The sequence below is a fragment of the Opisthorchis viverrini genome, assembly GCF_000715545.1.
Source record: "Opisthorchis viverrini unplaced genomic scaffold opera_v5_84, whole genome shotgun sequence".
NCBI lineage: Eukaryota > Metazoa > Platyhelminthes > Trematoda > Opisthorchiida > Opisthorchiidae > Opisthorchis > Opisthorchis viverrini.
In genome coordinates, this window is record NW_008751741.1 from 959,251 (window position 1) to 973,793 (window position 14,543).

General features: G+C 43.8%; 1 protein-coding gene across 1 annotated transcript in view; it reads left to right on the forward strand.

Moving 5' to 3' along the window:
* Window positions 1-14,543, forward strand: part of T265_13620 (hypothetical protein) — a gene marked incomplete at both ends in the record, with an annotated part of 61,444 nt that overhangs the window by 39,104 nt on the left and 7,797 nt on the right. The window contains 3 exons of the mRNA XM_009169738.1: window positions 7,690-7,780; window positions 9,591-9,972; window positions 10,969-11,251. Of these exons, the coding sequence (XP_009168002.1) occupies window positions 7,690-7,780; window positions 9,591-9,972; window positions 10,969-11,251 (756 nt within the window). The remainder of the gene's footprint in view (window positions 1-7,689; window positions 7,781-9,590; window positions 9,973-10,968; window positions 11,252-14,543) is intronic.

Sequence of the window (14,543 nt, forward strand, 5' to 3'; positions counted from 1 at the left end):
TGTTACTGTCTGCTTCTCCAACCCTCTATGACAGCCACTGACCACGTGGCCTGAGTCTTTTTTCGAGATGAACGTGGTTTTTTTCACCAGTGGTGTGTGTTTCTTGTGCAGACTGGCTGGTTGTAACGAACCTCAGCCTAAAATGGGATGGTGCACAGTGGTTTCCTTAATAGTGACCAATTTGGGCACCTGGCTAAAGTGGTCCCTTTGTGGAGGAAAGTCTTTTTCCGTGGGAGATGGATGAAATCCGCGGATTTTTACATTCTAATGATCCTCCAGTTACATCAATTCTCACCCCTCAATAGTCTCCTTATTTGAGCCCGTTTGACGTATACTGGATGGTGATAAAAAAATACACACACTGTCGATATTTCCCGCGTTTCCCGAATCCCTTTGTCGTTATTTATTGTTTGGTGTTTCGCTTTGAGGTGTTTTGAGCGACTATCCGCAGATTATTATCATTATTGTTACTATTATTATTAGTGGTAAACTTCAACTTCCCGCTATCTCAGAGTTGATATATTGGCCAGTTGTCATACAGCTGTCGTCGAATAGAATCCTGGATCAGATTTCACCCGGCATTCTGTACGGTTGAGTTTCTAAACTAGTGCATAGTCGGTACCGACTATGGTGTTTCTGCACGCCTGGATTATCAGAATGCTTGGGTTTTATTTGTCGATTCCCTATTGCCATAAAAATAGGGTCATCTGCGCAGACCGCATCGGAATGCTTGGATAATCAGCTTTTTTGACCTCAAGCACTTTAGCTTGAGGTCTTGGCTGGCATTCAGAGAAAAACGACTCTCTTCGTGTATCGAGGTGATTCAGAGGGTCAGCCACACTTATTTGAAATTCATATATCACTTCACGGCTAGATAGCATAGCGTTATCAGTCCAATTCATCCATCACCGCAACATCACCCCAATGATGTACGTCTTCCTGGACATGAAACAGGCAGTTGAATGAGTTTCTGAAGCAGCAAGCCTAACTAACCTAATGGAAGTAATGTAAAGAAGTGATACACTACTCATTGGGTTTCTAAAACATCATAAACGAGAGATTCAGATGGTGGGTTGCCCGTCAAAAACAAATCATTATGTAAATGAGTGTATATAGCGGTGGACGCTTCTCGTCACACTTAGATATTAGGTCGTGGTTGTTTTTTTAAATTTTCGTATGTTAGCTCTGGTTTTGTTGCATTTGATACTCTTGAAGGTGCATTAGTTCGCTAGTCATTGAGTACTACAGAGAATAGCTCAATTTACGACTTTTAGAGCTGAGCAGCTGAACGTTATTGGCGCCATGTTCGGGTTGCCCAACTCACTGGCGATCTGGGGCGCAAATGATCAACAAAGGTATCTATAGGAATCAGAAATTCTTGTGACTTATTTTCTGTGGGTATTTGAGCTCTTTCATTGGTTGGTTTTAACAGCTTTACATCAGTGGGGCTGCCTAAATTCCAACTAGAAATGAAATACATATATCGTTTAAATAGACTCTTCTGATCCGCAGCGGTGGACCAACAAATTTCAAGAACTTCCTGGAGGACCTGTAGATTGGGACTGTAGCATTCTCATCGGCCAAGTTTAAGGTCGACACTCAGTACCAGTCTGAACCTACGATCACGTTGTCCATTGTTGCCAAAGCGCGTTAATTTGTCGACTAGTTTCCATACGTTAGGAGTCAGATGTCTGCGGATGCGCACCTGGATACCCAAACCACGTCACTAGATACTGAAGTTGGGGTGACTGAGATGCGTATACTCATCTCGAGTACACGTAATGGTTAACAAAAGGGAACAACAGATCATCAACTCCAGTGCTTCTACTAGGGGTGCCAGCTCGGTGGCCTCAACGCAGGCTGCTTTTTGGCCTTGATAAAACATTAAAACGGGAAGGCGGTCAAAAGACAACCTGGCAACGAAGGTGCCTACATGTCGATTTTCTACTGGGTACAATGGACTTACCGGCTAGTACCCGAACATCAGATACTTTCTCAGAAATAGTTCCGAAACTTAGTTCCCCGACAAGTCTGATCTCCGTTTCCACGCGTACACATCGGATGTCCTTTTCTGCCCTTTAGCAATTTTCTTCACGTGTAGTCATTGACTTGCCTCAATTTTTCCACTTAGATGTCCCGTCAGCCAGGTCTTGTAGTCTTCCGTACTGCCCTTTACAGTTTTCTCCGTTTCTTACTGGTTTTCTCATTAACCCTGAGGCTGTTAAGGCTCGGTTTCAGTCAGTCATTTCTACTTGCTTATTTGTTTGTGTTTCTACCTAGAAATTATTTATCGTTTATCATTCTTCTGAAGAGAATGCATTCCCATCTTCACACACACACACTGCAGTTTTGATGGTGCTCAGGAACTGCATTTCGTTTTCATGTGCGACACACTAAACGGTTACGGTGAGCGAGGACAGTGTTATTACCGAACCGGAACGTATTCACCAATAGCATGTGCCTTTCTTTATTTGTGATGTTTTTCTGAGAAAGAAGGAGGAAGACTGGGCTAACTCGGCCAAGTAGTAGAGCTATGATTCCGTTTTATAGGACAATACCTGCACGCGAGAACGATTTTCTTCGATCATTTTGTCCACCCACAAGCCTCGTTCGCGAATCACTTAGCGTTGACCACTAATAAGCAAACTCAAGGTACAAAAGCGGATATCCTTCTTGTTTTCGTTCCGTGTGCGCACTCTGACGATAGCATTCCTGAAGTAATCTCTGTAGTGCCTTGTGTTGCACGTCCGTCCGGAACAATCTACTAGTTTAGCTTTCAAGCGATGTGTAAAAAGTGTTCAATAAATTTAAATGGTCCCACCGAATCACGACTTTATCATCACGACTGTAGTCACGGTCATCTACCGCGCGTGGTTCGAACCCGACCTCTGCCTCTCGACTTCCCCTGTCTAGGATTGGGCAACCTGGCAGTATCCCGGCCCTCGTGCTTCCTTCGGGTGACATGGGAGTTAGGCACCAAGAGGACGCTACAGCTGAACGATTTCTACGATCGCGCAAGCATGTCGGCACTCTTTTTTCGGATAATCGGACAAATTGGAGGATACCTTGCATAGATGTTTGAATAATGGGTGTCTTAGACTAACTCGTGTTCACGAAGACCGGTCCCTGATCACAAAAGCCTCAAACCGGTAAATATCATTCCCGCAAGGGATCATAATTAAGGTAAACTTGCGGTCATTCTTTTACCCACAACTAATCCTGATCATTACATGTCAAGTCCTCGCAATACGAGAACCTAGGAAGGTCGTTTTTCTCTTTCCGGCACGCAGCTATTTCACCCCGCCATACTCTTATAAATCTCAGCATTGCTCTATCCTAAGGCAATACTGCTATGTTTTGGGTGAGGTCCCCTCTTCTTACTTACTCATTCTCGATTCCCTTCAACGTAAAATTGAATCGCTCGTCGATATCCTTTCGCTGGCTGACAAGCTGCAAACGCTTTCTCGCAGTCGGACTGTAGTGTCTCCTACTCTATTCGAACATTACTACCACGGAAAATGTTTACAGGAGCTTGCTTCTTGTGGCCCCTTACCCATATCTTTCAGTCGGATGACACATTTCCGTGTATTTTGTTGCCCATATCAAGTTACTATTACACATCGTAGAGCTGCTCCCTTCTCATTCTTCTATGAACATCCCGTCTTTGGAACTGTTTGCCACTCTGTCTTTCATGCTCCAACTTTTCAAAAACCGAGTTAGCGTCCTCTCTGAGGTTTGTGTTGCTTCACATGTGGTTTTGTGTTACAGTTTTTCGTTATTTAAACGAGGTCTCTGACCACGAGTCTCTTTCCTCTGTAATCCACATTTGTACAAGCAAAAATTCTGACTAGGTTTTCTCCAGGCAGGTGACTACCAATTTGCTCGCCGCAGACAGCAGTTGTCCCATCTGTTGTTGTAGGGGGTAGTGTTGATGGTCACGCACTGAATGTGTAATTTATGCCTGTTCAGCATAGGCGATGCTGTTGAAGGGACCCGAAGGCCCTGTGGGTATCTGGACAATATGAACATCTGGTCCGTTGCTGAAGTTATGCAAGGAGCCCATAGTGTTAACGGCCATCGGCTGTCAATCAGTCTGTTGGATGCCTAACGAACCACGTGCTAGGTTCAAATGTTCTATTAGCTACTGGTAATTGATCAGAACAATCACATCCAGACTGTGCTATGATGGTCTAGCTACATGTGTCATTCTTTACCGGTTACTTAACTAAATGCTTGTGCATTTGGCTTCCTTTCACTGCTAACCTGTTTGTGTCTAACGTGGAACGTGCACATGTCGTGCCGTATTATTTTGAACCAAAAGCATTCCTTTGGACTCTAGTGTGTATATTCCAGTTTCGTCATTTGTCTCATAGCTTAAATGCACGAATGCTTCTGTGAATGTGAATCATTACCGCCCAGTACGGTATAACGATAGACTATTTCTCGTGAAAAAAATAGTATGTTTTATGGTACGAAGAGTTTAGTTTCTTGTGTTCTGTCAATAAAATTTTCCAAGGAAACTCCTCTGGTCGTTCAATATACCCGATTTCCGCCTGGCTATGTCAGGAATGTGATCGTCAAATGCGCTGACATTCTAAGATCTCAGCGTTTCCGAAATTTTTCCTTACCTTTCATGATTTCCGTCAACAACTGGCTTTCTATCAGGTGTAGTTTGATGTTGCCTGTGACTAGCGGCGCTTTTCAATGAGCGTACTCACGTATTTGTGAAGTAATGATCAACCGTGAATGCTTCCGATGTCAGATGACTGGATGCCAAGTTCTTCGTGTAGTCCACTTTCTTTGTTATGCATTTACCAGGACATTGGTTATGAGCGCCCTGAATAACAATACTGTTCTTCACTCACGGCATACTCGTGTTCGGTTTCGCCCTAGGGATTAAATTGCTCACCAATAAACCCATATTCGATGTATTGAGTAATGAGCGGGCTTTCGCGGCAATATTTTCTGCTGAATTAGACCATAACGAATTTCCAGCCTGGATAACTCCAATTTGGACATATCCAATCCTACCCCTGTTTATCCGGTTGCCCCACCCCCTCCCAACCAAAAAAAAACTAAAACGTTAGAGTAAGTTTAAATGTTCTAGTGAACATACCAAAATTTTCAGTGCTTCCAGGAATTTCGTTCCTCCAGAATGCCTGAAGTTTGTGAATAGGTGAAAGTTACCCAAGTGTGCGTTCAAACATATAGCATTGAAGTTGATCCGTGATCGTTACCATCGGAACATATGAATGCCTTCCCTTTTGTGTATTTGTTAATTAAAAAAGTCGAAGCGTACTGAACTCTCTTTGCTCAGACTGCCACGCAACGCTGGGGATGCACGAGACTTCGGATGCTATCGGGTTGTTTAGGCTTAGGCAGGTGGAATCGAAAAGCCATGATCGGATTCGAGTCAATATGTGGTCAGTAGCGCATGCCTCAACCCTTGAGCTTTATCCAGCTTAGTATGTGCTGTGAGCATAAGTTGATGTGGCTCGGAGATTCACAGGATACACACCGGTAAATCACTCGTTTACTAGTTATGACTTAACTCGTGTTTTTGTTCACTTGTGCATTTTTAAATCCCATATTCACGCTTCTTCAGGTTTGCATTTACTTCCAGGCTGTAAGTAAAATATGGATGATGGAAACGGGTGGTTGCCGCGTCCATTTCGGAATGAAATATATGGCCACATGTGAGGCCTAGGGGGATAGTCTCCAGGGGATTAAAGAACTTTTTGCTGATAGGTAGAAACTGAAAACTTGCAACAGTACCCTTTCAGGACAAGTTAGAACTATTGTCCTCTGCAACGAGAGGAGGGACTTACAATTCTTGAAAGTGAGGAGTGATTAGTGAACATTTCTGGCAACAACCGGTGAAAACCGAAGTCGAAAAGAAGTCTGATACATTTTCGGTAGGTGGTACTCAAGAGAACACAGGTCTGCGGTTAAGCATCCATCTGAGAGAGTTCGTTGCTCGAGCAGCCAGTCAACACGTGCGAATGCGTGATGGGGATCCCGTAATTTAAGGATGACTTGCGCTATATCCTGCGAATTAGTCATGGCCCAACATGTTCAAACTACTAACCAAGGGGGGGGGCGTCGATGGTTCGAAGCTCCCTGGAGTTTCGCGGGAGAGCAGCTTTGATGATTCCCGATAAAGATGAATAAGCTGTACGGTGCTTCTCGGTTCCGCGTTCACTTACACGATATCCACATGTCTTTCTTTGTTGTTGAGCGCAAAAACTATCCCAGGGTGACGGTGTGAGGCGAACTTCTTTACACCATCCGTCGCTGAACTCAGCCAATCGAGCTTGAGTGTGACGGCCAAACCTATGTCGTCTTGAACTTTGTTCTTCCAAGGTCTCATGGTGCCAGTTGGATTTTCGTGAGCACTCGCCCACCGAAACACGCATAACCACTGAACTACTGCCCAAAACAGATATATGACCGGTGCACCCAAGTTCCCCTTGCGTCAGCCAACAGAAACATACACACGTGTTATAATACAACATTCACTTTTGATACTGCAAGCGGTTGCATTTCCCCTAAGACTCTATCTGTTTGCTATCTTACTGTGGTTCGACCCCATATATCAAAGTACAGTCTGGTGGCACACAATGATTTGATCTGATGCGATGTATCGAAATTTGTGATGAGCATAATGTAGTATGCTTCAGTCCCCGCGATTTAGGAGTACAAGCTGTCGGTAACAAAGTCGCAGAGAGCTTTCGGTGCATTCATCAGGTGTATAGTAAAATCACCGTAGGAACATGCGGCAAACATCCATGTGCAATTTGCTGATGGGCACTGTATGTGCAACCTTTGCGTAGTAGTTTAGGTTTGGAAGTAAGTCCTATCCAGTCCAGGCGATCCATTAAGTGGGTGTGGATCACTTCAACCCGCGAATATAATATTCCTGCTCCTCTTCCACCTTGTTAGATGGGAGCTTTGTTTTCTTTCTGACAAAATTGCAACAATTCTTCTGCCGTGTTCATCTGGTTGGTGTCCTCTTCTACCTGTGTTGTTGACAGTGAATATCCTCAGCTACTAGCTACTACTAATACAGTCAAATGACCGGATTGTTTTACATTCTTTATTCACACGGTTGGGTTGCTTCTTGTGACTTCATGGGTTGTTTTGTGTGCGGTCGGTTCCACGTTTTCTTCAGCCAGCAGGTCATCGTTGCGCATGATAACTGCCAGGTCAAGAATTTTAGCTTCATTGATCACCACTCTTCGTAATATTTGCAGTTTTTCGAGTTTCCAGGTCACCGATCTAAAAGTATATTTCGTAAATGTTTTCCACAAGGCAAGTGTCCAATACCATCGCAAGTTATCAGGTTGACCTGCGTTGGACTTGATCATGTGTCCTTTCAAAGTTACTCTCTCTGTCCTCCTAACCGACACAAACATGGATTTCTCCCTTGCTAGCGTTCCAGACTAATTATGATCGCGGGTAATAAACTCCGTCTCGAACTGCATTTTGCCAATAATTCAACTTTTCGAAGAGCTTTTTTTATTTTCTCAAATTACTTTTTAGTCTACGTTGACATTATTCTGGCACATTCCTTTTGCTGAAGTTCTCGAACATAACTTTGCTCGCTAAATTGATGTATTCAATTCCTAAACAACCCAGATTATATTTCGCGTAATTCATGGCGTTTTCTTCCACTTTCCATTTTTCCAGGTTCTGCTTTGAATTCTCTTCAAGGTATGACCACGTTTCTCAAAAGTCGACCACAGTTTTTCCAGTCTCTTTCCCACGCGATCGAATGGAGGTAGGTCAGTCGCCTCGATTTAGTTGTTGTGTTCGGCAGTTTTGCTCTCCTTTTGTTGTAAATTTTCACGAGTTTGTTGTTTTGACACGATGTCTCTTGATCTCATTAGGAGATAAACGTATCCGGAGGCAGAATGCGTTTTCTGCCATGTGCCTGTTGTCAGAAATCTCGAGTATCTACCTTCGCATACGCTCTATTTCTTGTGTCCATGTGGTAGGAAATGAAAATTGGACCTACCAACAGATAGTGCAAGTGGATTGTAGGGAAGAGGAGCTCTAGTAACACTTGTTGTTTTTTGCCGTTCTTCAAAGTGTGCTTGTGGATTGCCCTCAAAGAAGGGAGGCGCAACTGTACTGGAACCACCGAGGCTCATACATAAGTTGCAACGCGACTGTGCTACGCTGTCACACATACAAACCTGGTGGACGCAAGCCCCTTCGCCGGCCCTCTAACATATGAAGTGAAGCAAGAATGCCAAGCGCCAAATCTAATTCGGGAACAGCTTTGGCTGGTTATAAAATAACAAAAACTATCCTCAAAGAAGACCCCTCAAACAGAAGGTCGGTCCCCGGGGACGATCTCCAACGCCGTTTCTCTTCGGTTGCGACTTTACGGCCCCTGTCCACTAATGAAAATGAGTCACTGTTTCCCACTCATAGCCTTCACTGCAGATTAATGGTATCCCAACAGTAAATTATCGTTTCTGAACGGCAACTCCAATATCACGGTCATCAACGGGCAGGATTGTCGACATCACATTCTTTTCGTTTTTTCCATACCATCAAGTCACGGCTGTACCAGGCTAAGTTAATGTTCTCAGGTTATAGAATACAGTATAACTGAAATAGAATGTGGACTTGGCGAATGGTCTGGTGATGCAACTGCGTTGCATTCGTCCTTTGACCCCGAAGCATTTCAAGATGTAAACCCAGCCTTTCGGTTGACCACACTTTCGACCACTATCGCATAGTGCATTCTTCACTCTCACAAAGCTGTCTGGAAGCTAGATTTGACAGCTGATTGGCTACGAAAACGTCTCGATGTGTAGGAGAGGGCTTTCGCAGCTCACAAACATGGGTGCGTGGAGTTTGTCATCATCATCATCTCAAGTCATTATTTCATCTATCTTTTAGTGTGAACCTTAGCAGCCTGGTCGAATGGTGACCACTGACCAGTCTATGATCTTCTTTGTGTTTGACGGACAATAATTCACCCATTCCGCTTTTACATCCTGTGTGATCAAAAATGGATGCCCAGTTCATAGCATTATTTCGTAACTTTGATTTGGCTGACTGTGATGTCCTGGCACATCGTTGGCTTTGTGGTTTTTAAAACCGGTTAATTGAGTGGTGCACAACTCTCAAAAGATATAGACGGGCGGTATAGAACCCAAGCATCCTCTTGAGTATAGTAAGGCGTATCACCGATGGACGAGCGATACAAATAAACGCGTCTCAGTTACTCAATTAAGTCGGACTCCAGTTCGCTGACAATAGTACATGACATGGTTCAACTTTGTGATCACTTCTAGACTTCCACCTGAAGACCGCTTTTTGACAAATCGAATGCCAGAACCGAGGCGGCTTTTCCATTGGTAGCTTAGTGATATCATACTTGGCTTGGATCGTCCGCTGTTTGTTTGACAGTTCTCTGTGAGGAACATTTCAACCCTCACAAAAGTCTTGTTATAGAATATATAGAAATTAAATTAACTCACTTTGAACATTTTCCGTGTAGGACAGGAGTCGACTGATGTACATCTAGTTGTTCTCATTGCCATTTATCTTTCCATTTCCATACGTTTTCGTAGTGTGCGCAGCTGCCAGTTGCGTAACGTCCAGTCAGCCCGTGTTTCCTTCCCAGGCCAACTAAAGCGAATCGCTACCGGCCAGACAGCCACATGCGAAATGGAACAGGGAAAGGCATTGATTTTCTCCTGCCCCAAGTTCTCACCCAACCCCTCGATCACCAGTCTCCCACTCGATTCGCCAAACCAGACAAACCCAACAGATCGGCAACACCCGGAGCCGATTGCTGAAACTGCCGATGATGAGGACATCGATGAGCAGCAAAACAACTCACCAGAACAACAGTGTGATCATGAAGCACAGCAAGTAAGACTGGTCCACTCTCCGGTTACTTTTGAATCGTTGTTTTTTCGCAAAGTTAGCGATTACTTGTTGAATTCTATGGTATGTTCTACGCTTCCACCTCGTTACTTTCAATCCTTGCTGCAACAGCGATCTGTTCCAACGAGTACCGTTGTACACATCTTGTGCTGAACACAACCACAGTACGACCCAACCAGACACTTTCATGTCCTCTTATTTGTGTCTTGAGACTAGAAGCTCATAGTGGATAACCGTTAGCATTTTCCTTTCCCATGCCACCTGAAAAAAACCTTCCCGAAAGCATGTCTGTCAACCTCTTTAGTCCATTTATGTTAACTTCGTCCGGTCGACTCTGTCAATAGAAGCTCTTCTGATGGGCCTTCCAACCACAGTCTGTTGTTTCCCAGGTTCTTGATATCGGTCCGAGATACAGCCTTTAAAAGATGGCTTGTTTGAGTTGTATTTGTAATGAACGACTGATAGTTGTCTCCTATGGGAGATAATGGAATGTAGAAGCATCAGCAGGCCACCCAAAACTGTCTTTAGTGAGTTCTTTCTCTCTATAGGGAGTGCACAGCATATAAACCCTAACGTATTGAATTCACTTCTTGAAAGGTTGCAGATGTCAATATTCATCAAACCCGCGCTGTCTCAGCTGCTTTTCTGCGTGTTCGTCCTTTGACTGTCACAGGCTACCTACATTTTCTCCAGACGTGCTTAAAAGCTTTTATTGAATATTATATAAATATATATATATATATATATATATGTCCTGTCTAGACACTACTGTCAACCAAACCGTACTCAGTGAAGAAGAAGTATGTCATCTATCTATGGACCAGCTGGTGTCAAGTTTGGTGACTGCGTCATAGAGAGACATCGTGGAGGTCCTAATCAGTGTTGTGCTCAATACGGAAAGCGCATTTATCATTCGTCTTTCCCCATCTTTCGTACAAATACCTTGGATCCGTGGTCCTCCGATTTGTTTACATTACAGGCCGTCTTCAACTAAAACGCTTCTCTGTTGTTTCTTTATTTGGCGCAAATGGAACACTTGATTTCATTTTGATTTCCCAGGTTGATGAGTCCACAAAGCCCGATGAACATCTCGAATTCCGTCGCGAATCCCACAGTACTCACCTAACCGACGTTTCGTTCACCAGGTCACATAACTCAGTGCAGGAAATACCTCGATGGGCACAATATACATGGCGTATTGACCTGATGAATACCCAACCATTTTGGCAGGGCTGGTTTTCTGGATTGTCGCAACGATTCCTCTCCATCCCGGAACCCAAGCTTTTACTGCTAGCCGGTGTGGACCGGTTAGACAAAGATCTCACCATTGGCCAAATGCAAGGTCAGTTACTGGTGTTTATGTTATTCACCTAGGTGTACGTTAAACACCAGCTCGTTGCTCACGCAGCCGAATGTTGCAACTGAGGATTGTCGTATCGTTGGATGTACCACAACGTGCCCCAAATAGAGCTTGCAGTGTCAACTATTCAGGTGCTATCCGAAACAGGCGTTCAGTCGTCTACATCGGGTAGTTATCTCCCAGTCCTCCCAAGCCTGAGTTGAATCTATTGTGTTTACCAAGGCATGTACCAACCTCCATGCCCCACCGGTATTAGAAACTCTGGGTTGTCTGCAACCAATGGTTTAAAGAAACCCGCAGGTTGTTCGTACAGATATCGTCTACTCATCGTTATGTCCTTATTCAGATACCCTGATATCTCTGCAGGCAAAATTAATGAGGTACAGGGATTATATGGGAAATGCGAACCGAAGAGTTTTCACAGAAAACGGAGAGAAAGAGGTAATGTCTGGGTATGTGTCATTCCCGCACTAACTATTGCAGTTACTGTCAGTGTTCTTTCAGCAACACTCGACAATTGTATTTTATGTGGCAAACGTGAAGCTACAAAATGGATCACAAAGCCCGTTCTTCTACCCCTAGATTCAGTTTTGATGTCTGCTTCAATGCGAAAAAGTGTTCTTGAAATCCTGGAGGGTATTTACCGGAAACATATCTGTGATGTACTATTGGGTCGAACGGAGTCAAGAGGACACGGGTGAGCAGCACGCTACCTATCACAATAAATGATGAGAGTTACATGTGGTGAACCAGACGGACTACTACGATCAAAAACTGCGTGGAGCTCTAAGTGCTCGGGTAGCGCCTGTATTCTTATCTATATTGGTTTGAGTGGAAATTTTTTATGCTTAGAAAAAAACTGACAACAAAGTGCCCAATGACAAACAATCATCCGCATTGTACGTCCAAATTATGAACAACTTCGAGCTATCCTGCACACTACATCCGAATTCGGGAGAAAATACTCTGACGTGAATACACCTCAGGGTATTCTTGTCGATTCGAAAATTCGTCACTGATGGATTAGTCTCTAAACCACACTGAAAATGTTCGGCGCGTAATCACTGGAGGTTCTTCTTGTAAAGATCGCCTAGTTCACACTGTTGATCAATCTCTGGTACCAATATGCTATGATTGCATGAAAGCCGGAGCTAGTATTATTGACAACTGTGGCTATCGCTCAATTCCTTTCGCGACTTAAAGCTATTTTGATCTACATCTATTGCCGTCTGAAGTTGGCTTCATTAGCAAATCTCGCTGGCAGGACTTATTACTCATCGGTTTTGTTCGCTCTTTCGCAAAACCAAACAAGAAGCCATGGATCTCATGTTGCAATCTAAATTCGACGACCAAATTGAAAGGGGGCTGAACTACTCCGGAACAAGTTACCTTTAGTTATTTTATACCCTCAATTTCCAATCTCACGGTGATAATTTACGTGATGAATCTGACTCACGTTTTGAGCAATGTAGTAGTTGCCTTTGCATGTAGCTTTAGTGCGAAAATGCACGATTGATGTGAAAATTTCCACCAATAACGGTCGAATTAACTCGCCTACTGGACGAAAGGAATCTTTAGTCTCCAGCACTGAGAAACCTGAGAAGTGTTGTGGGTCAACCACACTGGGGTACGTCCCGCGACGCATACTCGAGTTAGCAAAAGTATACTCATGAACATCGTGCATAACTTATACCACTATAACGAAATGTACGCCACTGCAATCAAGGTGGCCGATCCTCAGCAGTTGTCCGAATGAGTACGCTATCAGAAAACGTTGTCAATCTGAGTAACCAACTTCATTCGCATTCCTCAGAAGGAAGTTTACAACCTGGAACAAAAAGCAGTTGATCGTGACCTCTGTCGCGAGGATGGCCGGTAGCATGGTACTGGAAAGTTGAGCAATCTAAATTAGACTACATCAACTCACAACTTGTTGTTCTTACAAAATCCCGGTCATGACCAAATAGGTTACTGAATATCCGAATGAGTGGGTAAGTGAAATCAGGTGGATAGATCATCACCAGTTGTGCTCTGTCTGAGGGCACTGGGTACGGTTTTCCGTGCTAACTGAATTAGTAATTTGGGTCAACGCTTACAAAGTGAAGAGTTTCAGTGTTACTCATGATGACAAATGGCTGAGAAAAGTGGATATATGAGCATATGAAATGGTTATTACTTTAACGTAGTGCATGGCTCCAGCTAAGGCAATCAGTGTTCGCTTGTGAGACTTGCATGCGTGGTCTGATAAAGTTCAGGCTACTGACCGAAAGGTTTCTGGTTATGTCCCATCGCTGGCTTTCGAATTGCCCATGTTTTGTTTTGAGCAGTCTGACTTTGTCTCAGCTACCGTGCACTCTTCAGGTTGCACGGTAGTAGTGTGCGGGAAGGGTGGTATAGCTGAACAGTTTAGTTTCAGTTAGCATTAACGTACACTTTTTTGCCTTGTCTTCAACCAATTATTACGATTAATCGATCAGGATAAATCAATCAAAACAGCGGGGAAGCCATCAGAAGAAGTGGTCGAATTTAAATGACCCGAAATGATGTGGCCTATTCGAAAGCCGTAGTAGAATCGTGGTTCACACATGTCGAATAACCCGGGTTGCATGTGCTATCAGTACACGAGAGTTCTGATCTGTGAATTTCGGACATATCAGAATAACTTCTCTTACCCTTTTCCATGTTGTGTGAATGTAACACACTCGAAAATGTCTTGAGGTGTACGTTCCCACCCAGCTAACTTGGAACGGCATGGCCTGACAACCTTTGTGTGCTAGCATACTGTCACCCATCTTTCACTTTCGTCTATCTTTGGTGCCAGTAGCTTTTCCGAAGTAACAGCTGCCACGTGCTGCCTTGTAGCATAAACTTTTCAGCTCGAACTATCAGACTTTAAACCACTTCATTTCTGAAATATATGGATCCATCTTTCTTTGTTTTCACTCGCCCGTTCTACACTGCCCCTGCAAGTCTATATACCAGCTGGAGTAAAAACTAAACTTTGTTGTATTTCCAAAACGCTGAAAAAGGAAAATAGCTATACTCTGCCAGTCTGTTCCGGTCCTTGTTTGCTAGGGTGAACAAGCAGTATGCACACGGAATCCGCGCAAGTTATATAAATAACTTCTTGCCGTCAACTCTAACGTACCCATGATTCTCTGGCGTCACGAGGATATGAAATGTCCGTGCATTTTGCAAATAGGTCATTCAGACGTGACAATTTTTGGACACAGAAGAATTATTCGTTCGAAAGTACCCATATATATATATATAT